The following is a 14,142-nucleotide window of genomic DNA, read 5'->3' as shown; positions in this document are numbered from 1 at the left end:
CACAGTTTTGCAGCTTTTAAAGAGACCAGACAGACAGCGGGAATCAAGTTTTGCAGCATTCGCAGGGCGTGTGTCTGCTACTCTTTATTGATTTATTATAATTTTTTTTTTTTTTGCAGTTGATATCAGACAGAAGACTGGAACATGGCAGTTGATCTCTAATAGCGCTGACTCACGCCGTAGCCCGTCGGCGTCTCAGCATTAAAAGGCAGCGAGTCAGAGACAGAAGCATAGCGCCTTCTTCCCCACTTTGCTGAGAGACGCTGCTTTACTGCCCCACTGCTCTGTACTCAACTCTTACTTGCACACTACAGTCTTTCAACCATCCGTCTAATACGTGCCGCCTTAAAATGCCTCTCGGTTTGATGTACTGATCTGACATTCAGGGCAGCTTTGAGGCTGAGTCTCTCTCTTTTCTTTCTCTTATCGGTTGAGTATCTGTCTGATGCCGTGTTGGCACATCTGATTGGGTATGCAGACTCTGTACTGAGCATGCCAGCCTGTGACAGGGACTGCAATGCAGAGCTGCTCTCCTGGCACACACCATTTGTCTGCCCTTAATGTAAATAATCCTGAGCATGCAGCCGATCATGGCAGAGACGGCTTCTGATGGATTATGTGTCTGCACGCGTTCGGGTTGGTGCATGCGGGGTGCTCGCTCCTGTTCTTGTCTTTTCTTCGTATGTTGACGCTCAAATAAAAGTGAGCCATTGCTCCCTCTCTTTCTCTCTCTCTCTCTCTTTCTGTCTTGCCTGTCTTTTGTCTCCATCGCACATGAACACGTTTACTCTCTGCAGGGCAGTTATCCGCATCAGGCTCTCTCTCTTTCTCTGTCTCTCTCGCTCGATCTCTCTCTCTCTCTCTCTCTCTCTCTCTCTCTCTCACTCTGTGTCCTTAAATGACTTTCCTTCAGTCTCACTCCCTCCCCCTCTCTCCCTAGTCTCTGTGTCTGTGCCTATAGCCTCTCTCCCCCCCTTTCTGTGACATACAGTAGATGGTGCATCGATTGCACACAGACGCTTGCTTTCCCTCTCCTCGCTGGCTCAGTCCTGTGCGGGAGGAAGAGGACGGATTGAGACGTATCTCTCTGCTTCTCAAGGTACCTTTCCTCATGCTGAGCTGCTGTGAGGAGCCTGGCCGCATTCTCTCTCTCATCTCGGAAGATTCTGCTATAGAGGTCAGGTAGTGGCGGGGTGGAGAGGGAGGGTGGGCGGGTGGGTGGGTTTGTGGGTCACTTTTCAGCTTCTTTTGAATACTCCAGGCAAGCTTATGCTGAGTTGCCAAACATGCAGACTCTAGTAATGTTGGGGTGAAGAGAGCTGTTTACCAAGGGAGTTGCTGTGCAGCATTTCTGTCGCATTTTTCTGCTGTGTCTGCACCAGATAAACATTGTGTGACTTTTGAATCTAGTCATTTTCTGTTTGTTGCCTCATCGAGCCGGTCCACCTTCATTTTGACTTTCTGCTGTCTTAGATGTCTGGTGAGAACATCCTGTCTTCTCCAGAGATCTGAAACGGGCATTATGTCTCAGCTCTTGCACATGGAGATCCCAAACTTCGGCAGCACTGTTCTGGACAGCCTGAACGAACAGCGGCTGCTGGGCCAGCACTGCGATGTGGCCATCATGGTCAACGGACAGGCCTTCAAGGCCCACCGCGCCGTTTTGGCAGCTAGCAGCCTTTACTTCCGCGACCTGTTCAGCGGAAGTGCCCAGACGCTCTTTGAGCTGCCCTCGTCCGTGGCCCCATCCTGCTTCCAGCAGATCCTGTCTTTCTGCTACACGGGCAGGATGACGGTGAGTGCCAGCGATCAGCTGATGGTCATGTACACCGCAGGCTACCTTCAGATCCAGAACATCGTAGAGCGAGGAATGGACCTCATGTTCAAGGCCAGTGCTCCATACTGCGACTCGCAGACATCTGCCACAGACGATCCCCCGAGTCCAAACAACAACAACTCCTCCCTGTTGCTAGGCGACCAGCCCACAACTGTCTGCAAGATCAAGGAAGAGAAGCTGGAGACCCCGGTGTGTGCTCAGAACGGGGAGCTAAAGCACTCCGAGGAGGACAGGGGACCTAGGGGCAGATCTTCAAGGAATGGCACTCTTTTCTACACGAGTGGTGGCGCAAACGGGGTCATACCCGTGATGCATGCTTATGAGCACTCGTCCCGAGATCACGCCAGTCCCGGTGCCTCTAGCCTCCCGACCACAGACAGCCCAACTTCACACCAAAATGAGGAGGAAGACTTTGAAGACGACTCGTATGAGAGCCTGACAAATGGGAAGATCTTCGGCGGCTCGTCCGGGATATATAGCAGTAAATGTCTTTTACCAGACTTTTCTTTTGCCCCATTGCAACCCAAAACACTACGGATTTATCTCTGTGAGTGTGATCTGTTGTGTGTCTTCCCAGTTCAAGAGAAGATGGAGGTGTCCTCCCTTCCTCTGTCCTTGGAGAACCGTTTCTGTGTGCTGTTAGGAGGAGACAGAGAGGCTCTGCCTGCCGGACTCATCAGCCAGATCGGCTACCGCTGCCACCCTGCTCTCTACACGGAGGGCGACCCTGGAGAGAGGCTGGAGCTGATTGCAGGTGAGGCCTGAATAATAGCAGCCTGTCTGAAACTCCATGTCCATTTGAATTATTTATCAGTTCAGACTGAGTCATTTGAGTCACTGATTCAGAGCTAAGGTCTCCTTGTTTCTGTGTTGTTGGTGCTGTGGAAGGATCTGGTGTCTTCATGACTCGTGGGCAGCTTATGAACTGTCACCTCTGTGCTGGGGTCAAACATAAAGTCTTGCTGAGACGTCTTCTGGCTGCTTTTTTTGACAGGTCTGAAACATTACAGATATGTAACAAGTGTAGTGTCTGTCTGAAATACCAAGAGCTCAGTTCTGCAGTAAAAATAGCCAAGCAGAGATGGAATCAATCTTCTCACATTCAAATGTTTAGTATATTGTGTTTGGTAACTATAAGGACCGCATGGTGTTTTGGAAAAATATTGTGTGTGTGCCCTCCAGTGGTTGACTATGGTATTTTGACTGCAGGAACACATTGGCTGACAGCTGTGGGACTGGAATACGTTCTTCCAACTGTGATCCAAATCGCAAACCACTGGACAGTCGCATACTCAATACAGTCAAACGTGAGTGACCCTTCTCTATGCTGTTACAGTAATCAAAACTGACTCTATTTAATACATGCTGCTGTTCCTTGGTTTGCTTTTTTTTTAAAGTCTTCAAAATTTTCACAACTTTCCCCGCCTGTAAATTTCTACTTTTCCTGATTCAACTGGTTTCACCTTACCCACATTTACCGACATCCTTTTTCATTCGGAAATATGTTACATTGTAGAAGTAAAAGGTTCAATGTTGACTTGAGGCATTAATATTCCTTTTTTTCTCCCTCTTTCTCTGCTTTATCATTAGTCTACTGTCAGAACTTTGCCCCTAACTTCAAAGAAAGTGAGATGAATGTCATTGCCGCAGACATGTGCACCAATGCCCGGAGAGTTCGCAAGCGCTGGCTCCCCAAGATCAAGTCCATGCTTCCGGAGGCGATAGAGGTGTACAGGGGTACTGCGGTCCTGAGCCAGGTGGAAGGAGCTACCCAGCCAGGCGGTGGCTTTCCCTTTGAGTCAGAGTTCAAACACCTGGCAGCGTCAAATCTGACTTCTTGAGCAGCATCTCTATGGAGACTGTAGAGAGACACTGAGGAATGGCTCTCACTTCAATATGGAAGAGAGGTCCCAAAAAAGTGAAGAAGCCAAGACTGAGCCAAGCCGAGTTAAAGAGCCAGACAACCCGCAGGAAGTTGAAAGGCTACCGGAGAGTCCCGAGAGAGCGGCCAGCGTGCTCGCCCTCAACCCTGCCAGCAAGAAAGGGGAAAAAGAGCGTGCAACCAGCAGCCCCAGATCACAGAGAGAGGAACAGAGCAGACAGAGACCACTAAAAGACGATCAGTGATGTCCCCCACTTCATACTATTAAAAACTGGTCTGCAGCTTCTCACACCAAAAAGGATCATTATCAGTAAAGGCAACCTCCCATGCCACTGAACATTACATTAAAGCTGCATGATCATGGGGACTGGACATACAACATTTTTTTCCAGGACAGACTGAAAAACGTCTGCATTAAATACAGTTGTGAATACAAGTTTATCTACCTCTTGAAGAATCTACAAAATGTTTGTTTCTTTTAAAATAGAGGGATCATAACAATTGCATTTTAGTTTATTACTCAGCTTAAGAAGCTCTTTGAAAGATATTTACATTTATTCCACAAGACAAAATGATTAAATTTACACACCTGACCCTTTTCAAAGGTTTATATACCCTTGGATTTTAATATTGTATATTGCCTCCTCAAGCATCAATGATTGTTTGTAGGTCTTTTGCGATAGTTGTGCATAAGTTTCTATTTTGTCCTGAGCAGTTAAGCTGTTCTTGAAAAAGCCTCCAGGTCCAGTAAGTTATTTGGTTTCCCAGCATGCTCTGCACATTTGAGTTCTTCCCTACAGTGGCTATATAATGCTGATATCCAGCTTTTCTGCTCTGGACAATTGAGGGACTGGTGCAAAACTGTGATGCTTGAGGCAACTTGCAATATTAAGAATCAAGGGTATGGAAACATCCGATTAGGATTTTTGTGTAGTTTGGTTTTTCTTATGAAATTCACACAAATATCTTTTATGCTTCTTCTACTAAACTAAACAATTTCCTGATCTTATTTAAAAAAAAAAATACAAAATACTGGTTCCCCAAGGGGTATGCAAACATTTGAGCACAACTGTCTAAAACATTGTAAGGATCTTTAAAGAAGCCACTTAGCATACGTAAATACCGGCACATATACAAGCCCAGTACATTAAGGCAATCTGCAGTGCGTTTTTATGAATGCATGTGATGCACAAGCTCTGGCATTTCTGACTAAATACTCTTGCCAATTACAGAAACAAATGGATCATGGACTTCTGCATGGCAAAAACAAGTGAAGGACAAAGGCTCTCCTTAATATAACTCGACTTACATGCTTCAGAAATCAACTATACTGCTTTGACTCCAGCAGGACAGTGGGGTTGCTATGTACAAAGCTGACTGTGGGACTGCTGAGTTCAGTACAGTAAGGGAAGCTGAACAGAGAACAACAGTTCTCTAGAGAGTAGCCTGGACTCTCAGTTTTCCCTCTCAAGCTTTTTAATCTTACTCTTGTTCTCAAGCTGCTGTATAGTAAATGCTTGCCTGTTTTTTGCATATCAGCTGGTCTGGACATTTGAAACGTGATTGTATGATTGTTTTTGAAGCGAAATAAAGGAAAGGATTATTTTGAGGGATAATTATAGGTTATGCCTATTATTGTTGGTTAAAAATGACTTTTGCTTGATTACAATGAAACTGTTTTATCGTAAAGGAAACATGAAAACGTTAGTATAGTTTTACTTACAATACCTCAGTAAGGTCTAGATGAACAGAGATAGTTACAGAATTCATTACTGTTAATATGATTATCATTTTCTTATCTATTTTCTTATTAACATTTCATTTGCCTACCTGCATGATCAAATATTTCAAACTAAATTTTGTTCAAGTCATACAGACAGATTTTCTTTCTTAAATGCATAGATGAATCTCTGCATCTGTTCTCCAAACAGGCAGTTCTGTCTCCTTTACCCTGAAAAAGAACAACACAGTCAATGATATTTGAAAAATGAACAATGTTCTTTGAATTATTAAACAATTCTTTTTAAAACTGATTCAGCAGCTGTCCAGAAAATAACCTGCGTTTTGGGCGAAGTAAACTGCATATTGTGGCACGTGTGTTCATTTTGTGATGGTCTTTAGATAGCACATCCTGATCCTTTTCCAGACGTCTCCAGATGTTGCAGAAATCTCGAACGGCACAACATTTCTCACAATTTTTCAGTTGCTCATTTTCCAGCCGGAAGAGATTCCAAATAAAACGTCTGGTTCAACAGAACGAAACAATTTAGGGAGTGAATACATCAAATAGTAAATATTCTGATAAATAGTCAAATAACCTCTAAAAATATATTTCCTATATCGAAAACAATTTCCACTTAGGAATGAAAGTAAATGAGAGTCTTTGAAACAAAGACTGAAATAGTATTTTCTTGTTAAATGTATATATATTTTTTACAACTTCAAAAACTCTTTCTCTACAGTTTATAAAATGGTTTGTTAAGGTACAATATAATCCTGAATATTTGTCATATGACTCAGTAGCTACTTTAAAATCAAATTATAGCAAAATGTAATTTGCACTGATCATCCCGGATTACAAGTTTACATACTTGCTGTCTTGCTGCTGAAAGCATGTGACTGAAATCTAACCTGAGGACTTCCAGTGGTGCAGCAGGGCACTTGCTGTGGCAGCTGCAGCTGAATCCTTCATCTGAGCCAGGAGGATATTTATAGCCCAGGAGACCCGCAACAGCACATCCGCCAGCATGGCTGCATAGTAATACCACTGAAAGAGCACATCTCTCATTATTAAAGACTGTTCTAGAGCTGTTGCAGGTCACTTTAACCCCTAGTGAATTATTTAATGCCAACTTTTTGGCCTGAAATTTAAAAGCTTGCACTGTCACCAAATAGACTAAATCCCAAACAACAAGCTGTGATTTGTCACAAATAATACCTATATGCTGGATCTGAAATGTTGACAGCGCAGAAAGTAGTACAATGGTATCTCTACTACCAAAAAATGTCTGGCCCAGTTCACATCACCTGCTACATGAATAAGTTTTAACTTTTGAGAATGAATAATCAGTACCATGCGGGTCACATAGACATTCATGGGTACAGCACAATATCTATAAAATATAAATCATAACTCTATAAACCTTTATTTTTTCATTTAATGCATTTTAAATGATATCCGATAGATTAAATGATAGTCAATAAACAGTGATGCCAGATCTGTATAACAAAACCAGCCCATTGGCCAATCAAATCTAACCTAAATAGCAAAACTTCAAATATGTGTTTCTATGCCCCTGATATATTTTAGCTTTGTGTGAAGATAAGACCAAAACGTTGGAGCGAACCATTCCTTTAATATCCCAAATGCTCTATATCATGTTAACAGTTTCAGATTAAAAAAAAACTATTAAACCTAATAAGAACTATAAAGGTTTTTCAGTTGTTACAATTGTGTTACAGTATTACAGTTGTATATTAACTTTTACCTGTTGGGAGAACACCAACTCGTCTTTTAGCAGACCATTTCCCTGAAGTAATCCCCAGTCCATCCTTAAATCCCAGCTCACTGTAACTACAACACCTGTACAGGTAGCCACGGCCCATATATACAGGTATATCCTCTCTTCCACAAGCAGAGCAGATCTCTCTATCAAACACACACACACACACTCACACACGTTAAACTGAACATTATCTATTATACACTTCAAGGCCCTTGCATTAACCGTTAAACCTCTGTAGATACTCTTAGATTAGTTTTTTGGTTAAAATGTAAGAACATATTCTCATATGCTAAAGGTGCTCTCGGTCACTTGTTTGTCTTCAAACCAATACAATCAGTTTAGATCAGTGCTGGACGTGTAAAGCTTTCTCTGTAAATTAAAATGTTGTGCTCTAACGGTACCTCTGGCCACGTTGTAGAGGCTGGCGAATGTGACCATAAGAAACACAGTGAAGTATTTTCCTGCATTCAGGAGATGTAGCGTGTGCCCAGTGTCCCAGAAGCACCTCAGGCATTGTGCAAATCTCAACCATGGTGGAAAGCACTGGATCAGACAGGTTACAGACATACTATAATGTCCACGGTCCAGACTCACTGTAACAAACAGAAGAAAATCAAGAGAAAACAAGACAGGAGTATAAAGAGGTTTCTTGAAACATATAGTTCTACAAACTTTGACAAGTAATTCTGTCCTAAAACTTAATTTTACTTTGATCTGTGACCCATTTTAAGCATATAATATGATCTAATAATACTGAGGCACAAATGCAGTAGCAATTAGATGGTTACCTGCGGATAGAGACCTGTCAGACCACATGTCTCTCCAGTTGATCTGATACGTATAGAAGCACAGCAGATCCCTCAAGCCAAGTAACAGAGGGCTGAGGCTGTTGAATTGATCAGCTAGCCAGCATTCTGCAAAGCCCACAGGCTGAAAAGGGGCTGCCAAGACCTTACTCTGTAATATAGACATTTTAAAGCATAAATGAGGACGCCGATATGATGATGCATTCTCTTGAGAGGACCGCTGGTAAAATGTGTACTATTGGTAAAACTTTGTATACAGCAGAGATAGCAAGGCTCTAGGTGAAAATACATATGCCCTGGTTATTAATAAAGACTTCAACATGAACATTGACGTGTCTGCCAAGGTTGGATTGTTGTACCAACAACATTCTGAAATGTAAGTTATATGTACAAGTATAGTGTATACTGTATATATATATTAAATATATATAAATATAATTTAAGACATTTAATTTAATACAAATTAAACACAGCTGTCGCTAATGTTAGTAATCACAGCCTTGTTCATCTTCAGACCAGCAGCATGCTCGCAAGTCTGATATTGTTTTTACGTATGATATTAATATACAACGTATGAAATTAAGATATTCACATTTTTAGGAAACTTACATTCTAGAAGCAATATTGAAGGTATTTTTTTGCTCTGCCAACAAAAAGTGTCCAAATGAAACTAAAAGAGAATAAATCATAGGATGTTCATGAATAAGTCAGTGTTTTTGAATGAATCAATTGAATTAATGATTCAATGAGAATAAGTACATCTCATCAGTCACCTGAGATGAGAACGTTTCAGAAACTCGTGTATTCTGAGATGAGAACGTGTATTTCATAAAATACTTGCAGCTGCTTTTTATTACATAATTACACAGAAGAGGCACAATTAAATGTGCCGTCTTGTCTGTTAAATAGGGTCACCTGAACAGACAATTTTTTTTAACTGCGAAGTACTGTTAATATGCGTACATAAATTTTTTTCCTTGCAATTTTATGACTATTTACTGTATATAAATCAGGCCAATCAGTAATTAAGAGTTGTATGCGCACATGCTGCCTTCATACCCAACAAGAAACAACTGGGCCAAATACAAGAAAAATGTCATGCAAGCAGACAAATGTTCATCTTTCAACTTTATTTACATATTAGTAAATGTGCATATTACTATTTTTAAAATCATATTAGAACCTAAAGTGTATATATCAGTAGCTTTTGAGAGGGTACTGCCCTAGTGATAGTTTGGGGACCTTTTTGTACTGGGCGTATTAATGTAACCCGCAGAGAGGGTCTTGGATAATTCGGTGAATTCTAGTAAAACACAGACTAAAATAATAAAAACAACAACGACCAAAAGAAGCCAGGTCCTATCTTTGTCATGTTTTACCATTGTGACAACGAGCCAGCGACGAGCCTGGGTGTGAAATATGGCGAAAGGGTTTAGTAGCAGAAATAGCAGGAAGCTGTGAAAAAGTAGTGGGTGTAGCTGCTGTGGGACTGGCAACACAGTAGGATGAAGACTAGCCAGTAAACTGGTGCACCAGCACACAGTCAGACCCCCGGCCATCTGCGGTACACAGGCAAACATATGAGACCTCAGCACTGCAATCATAATATTACTAATATGTGATTTCACTATAACTCGCCTCGAAAATATGGTGGTATGAGAGGTGATCTCTGGGATCCAGTCCAAAGATGAGCGCGTGATTTATTGCTGATATATTAAAGCAGTACAGGTTCAGTCCGATCAGGAACAGAAATTCAATCAGCAAGAAACTTCCCTTGTAAAGCTGCAGCTGAGGCTTCAGGAGCTCCAGGTCTGTTTCATTTAACACTTTCAAGACAATTGGATACGTTACCTACTTAGAACATAACAACCAACAAATAAATACGGAGGGATATGGCTTGAAGTATACCATTTTATCATAATTATATTTCTTCATGCATAAGGTTAGCAGAGATCTAATAGAATTACAGATATTTAATATCATTGTTGTAGTTTGTTTACAATCGTCTAGGGGGAAATGGGGAAAATGAAAGACTTTACTAACCTCTGAAAGCTATAGCGGTAAGTAAAGCCATGATGAGGCCGCAAGCAAAGCCAATGCGAAACATTATCCACACGCCGACTTTCTTTGCACGGAAGAAAAAAGATTCGAACGTAAGAGCCTTTCAATAATGCAAAAGTTATGTCTTGAATGAATTTATCCTTCTACTAAATTCTGACTAAATTGGCTTCACTAGTCAAAAAGGACTTTAACTTCATTGTGGAGTATATATATTATTCCATACCCCTGTATATGAATTATTATAATATTAGGCTTAAATTTTTTAAAGTATGGGAAAGCACTATAAGGGCAAATGGTTAATATCAGGACAGGTTTCTGAAACTTTAAATAACAATGATATAAATAAAATTGACATTTAACAAAAAATAAAAATGTAAAAATTTAAATAAAAATAATAATTGAAGCAATAATACACTATTTAAAGTAATTTATTATTTCGATTTAAATGGCTTTTCAGGAAAAATAAAAGTGTGTTGGGGCAGATTTACTAACAACTTGCGCCAACTCACAAAAACTGGCATTAAAAAACATACTGTAAAGACACACAGTGACAAATCAGCGATGAAAAGGCATGGATAGAGTTTTGTGGGTGTGAATTAGTTTCCTTTTCAGGTGCAACATTTACGGAGGAGAGCATTTAAATGAATGATGCAAGGTGATTTATAGGTTTTCCAGGAGTGGGTTTACTGGCATTTACTGCCATTGTTTAACATCTTAACTGTGTTGTTGAGAATGTTACCCACACCTGATTATCATGGGCTCTGCTTGTTACGGTCGTGGGGTCACTCGACAGAAGCGGCCAGGCCAGACCCCTCCGGCTCGCTCATGGCACAGACACCGCTTCTTTGATTTGCACATTGTCTGTAGACCACCCTCAGAATTTTCCACTCCCATGGGTGCTTTTATGGCATTGCAGTCTCATGCTAATTTGCCTTGTTTGTTAAATCTGGCCCTCAGTCTGTTTGTAAACATGATTTAGTATACTCGAGAGAGAGCCATATTTTTATTTCACAAGTGAGGCTTTTGCTCTTACCAGTGTTTTGTCCATTGGTGGGACCTCAAGCCTTTTCATGGCTCTCAGCTTGTCACCCCCGTCCAGCTGAATCATGAATGTCTGTAGAATCACATTCAGTGTTTTATCAAGGCGCTGGATGAATAAAGTGAGCTATAGGTACGGTTGCAGGGCTACGTTCTCACCTTCAGTTTAGACATGAGATGTTCACATTCGCCTCTGTCCGTGTTGAGTAGAGATGCATCGAGCTTCTCGTTTCTCCATTTTAGGCCATGTTCACAACCAAACTTCGAATCGTACATTGCAGTGATCCTGCAGAAACACTTGTAGTTGAATTCCTAGATGAAAAAAAAAAGTTCCAGCATAATCAGGCATATTGAAAATTATAAATTTGTCATCAAAGTTTTTCAGGAATACCTGGTATGTTTGCAGAAAGGCCAAACTCAGGTATAGTTCACCAACTGCCATTTTGATTTGTTTCAGATTGGTTCTTCTTCTTTTGGTAGGTGGTAAAACACCGATGACACAGTTATCCCCTTGAACTCTGGATCCAGAAACTTCCTGGGCTACAATCCCAAATGTTGCCAATTTGTTGTGAGCTTCTAATAACTTCTCTATTAAATATAAAAAGGTAATAGTATGTATCCACGTGTATTGTAAATGATCTGCACACGGTTCTTTAGTGTTGTCTACCTGAAAAGAAGAGGTTCACCTTGTTCAGCTCTTCTTCGCAGCTTTTGAAGAACTCTTTTGTCACAGACCTTTGACTTTTTCCTATAAAGTGTTTTATTATTACTGATGGATGAATGAAAATTGAGTTAAAACGTTATTCACTTACTCCCTGCACACATCTTAATCCTTTGCCTTATTAAGCATTCAGCTTTGCAAAATTATTAATGATTCATTTGACCTGCTTCACCTTTGATATTGTGAGGATACCTGCCATAGAAAGTCGAAATCTATCATGCCTTTAATTTCAAAGGGAATAATTTATGACATTATACTGCCGTATATGACAGTCATAAATATGTCTTGCCAGCATTTATTTTTTAACTCATTTTTAACTTAACAGTGTAAAAATCTTGCAAATATGCAAATGGATATCATACATTATTTAAATAGTGGAACGCTCTCAGTTCAGCAGTGAAAATGACCCAACGTGTTTATGCTCTTACCATAACAAATGAGGTTAAGCCTATCTTCCTTGTTCAACAGAGATTTCAGGGCCTGAAATATAACACATTACTCTACTTTATTTTTGGTTAATTAATCACATTAAGTTTCGAATACAACTATTAGAGTCTATAAAAGCCTGAAAGTTTAAAAAAAACATTAGGAATGTATCCAGGAACAAAAACCCAAACTCACCTCATAGCTCATATACTGCTTTTTCCATTCGGGAATCATTTGTAAAGCTGGGTGGTCAGAAAATGTCATTTAGACTACCTGCTCACCAGTACTGTGATCTTCAGTGTTTTCTTCAGGTGTGCTTGTGTGAGTGTGTGTGTGTGTGTGGGTCTCATAACAATAGAAAGTATGAGACGTGGAGGGAGGGGCAGTCACAGTGCAAAAGCACAAAGAATCACTAAACTCATGTATAATTCAGTGGGTCATCTAAGCATTTAAACACACTTCTCATGCAGTTCTGTATCATAAGCTTTCTTATCTCTCTTTAGCAGTTAAAACATTTAACAAACATATTATCGCCTTAGAATTATACGGTTTATTAGCATTCTGAGCAGTTTTTATTGATATTTAGGTTTTTCTAAAAAAATCATGTAAAAAAGATAATAAGAATATATATATATATATATATATATATATATATATATATATATATATATATATATATATATATATATATATATATATATATTATATATATATATATATTGATTGCTGTAGATATTTAATGCAATGCAAAAAATCTGCAAAAATACTTTGGAAAAAACAGACGTTCCAAAAACACTGGAGTCCAAAAAAGAAAAAAGATCTATATACTTAGAAATAAACATTTTAGAATTTAATAAATCATTGTAATTAATTGTAAATAAAAATTGTTAGAAAAAGTACTATTAATTTTAAAAGCAGCAAGTTCATTTTGATATTTACATAAATATGAAAACTTGATTAATTTGGTATACAGTATATATACACTTTTGTTGTTGCTGTAAAAGTTATCTGTACATATTTATGCCTATGTCTTGGGGAAGATGAAGTCAAATTAAAAATCACCCCTACCCATTTTAAATTAAACACATTTATTCATATTTATAGTAATATTACTAAACAACGTAACAAATAAAGATGCCCACAGAGTCTCTGCAGATACAAGACTTTTGAGATTTAAATGAATTCATAAGAGTACAAAATAGGACAACTTGGAGTATTTTAGAATCAGGTCATATGGTCCCTGTTGAGAGGATGCTCTCAAACAAAGAACAACGTTTGTGTGATTCTAATACAATTATTGGTCATAAGTTATCAAATAAATCAGGGCTATGAAGTTCAAATGCCGTTTCAAAGCAAATTTGACTTTTTAGGTCTTATTTAAAATGACAAAGTCAGTAAAGCAGTCTGATTTTCAGTAAAGCTAAAGTGATAACAAACAAAACTCAAAAAACACAGTATTTATTGTTACACGCTGATTTTATTGTAGTTTCCACGTTGTCTTCTTAGTTCTCCGAGTTTAAAAATGAGACGAAGTACCTGAAACTCAGCTTGTGCACCTGAAAAGTTGCCTCTTAAAATATGAGAAGACAACTAAATTATTCACAGTTCTAGTTCACAGAACATCGTGCAAGAAGCCACGGACACAATGTGCTTCCTGTAATTGCACAAAATAAAAGGCAACATTTCTTTGTAAAACATTGGCCACGCCAGACTAAAAATAAATACCTCCATTATACATTTAATTATCGACTCATACTGTGTGAACAAACTAATTCAGTTTGTTTATATGTTTCATAAGGCCACAAATTTCCGTCCACAGCCAAGTATGCAAAGGCCACACACAGTTTTTGTCTTGCAAATTACAA

General features: G+C 39.4%; 1 protein-coding gene and 1 long non-coding RNA gene across 2 annotated transcripts; one reads left to right on the top strand and one right to left on the bottom strand.

Annotated features, from left to right (window-relative positions):
• Positions 1 to 1,235: 1,235 nt before the first annotated feature.
• LOC122345827 (nucleus accumbens-associated protein 2-like) lies at positions 1,236 to 4,883 on the top strand. The gene is given in 6 exon segments (XM_043240311.1): positions 1,236 to 2,318; positions 2,415 to 2,591; positions 2,726 to 2,831; positions 3,047 to 3,144; positions 3,428 to 3,672; positions 3,674 to 4,883. Coding segments are annotated over 6 exon segments (1,713 nt in total). The 5' UTR covers positions 1,236 to 1,522; the 3' UTR covers positions 3,965 to 4,883.
• Positions 4,884 to 5,382: 499 nt separating this feature from the next.
• On the bottom strand, positions 5,383 to 5,959 carry LOC122345857. The gene is made up of 2 exons (XR_006251044.1): positions 5,777 to 5,959; positions 5,383 to 5,670 (listed from the first exon to the last, which is right to left on the bottom strand). It is a non-coding gene; the product is annotated as an uncharacterized LOC122345857 (long non-coding RNA).
• Positions 5,960 to 14,142: the final 8,183 nt, after the last annotated feature.

This window comes from Puntigrus tetrazona, chromosome 5 (genome assembly GCF_018831695.1).
Source record: "Puntigrus tetrazona isolate hp1 chromosome 5, ASM1883169v1, whole genome shotgun sequence".
Classification (NCBI taxonomy): Eukaryota; Metazoa; Chordata; class Actinopteri; order Cypriniformes; family Cyprinidae; genus Puntigrus; species Puntigrus tetrazona.
The sequence above is the reverse complement of the archived record's forward strand: the minus strand, read 5'-3'. Positions and strand labels throughout refer to the sequence as shown.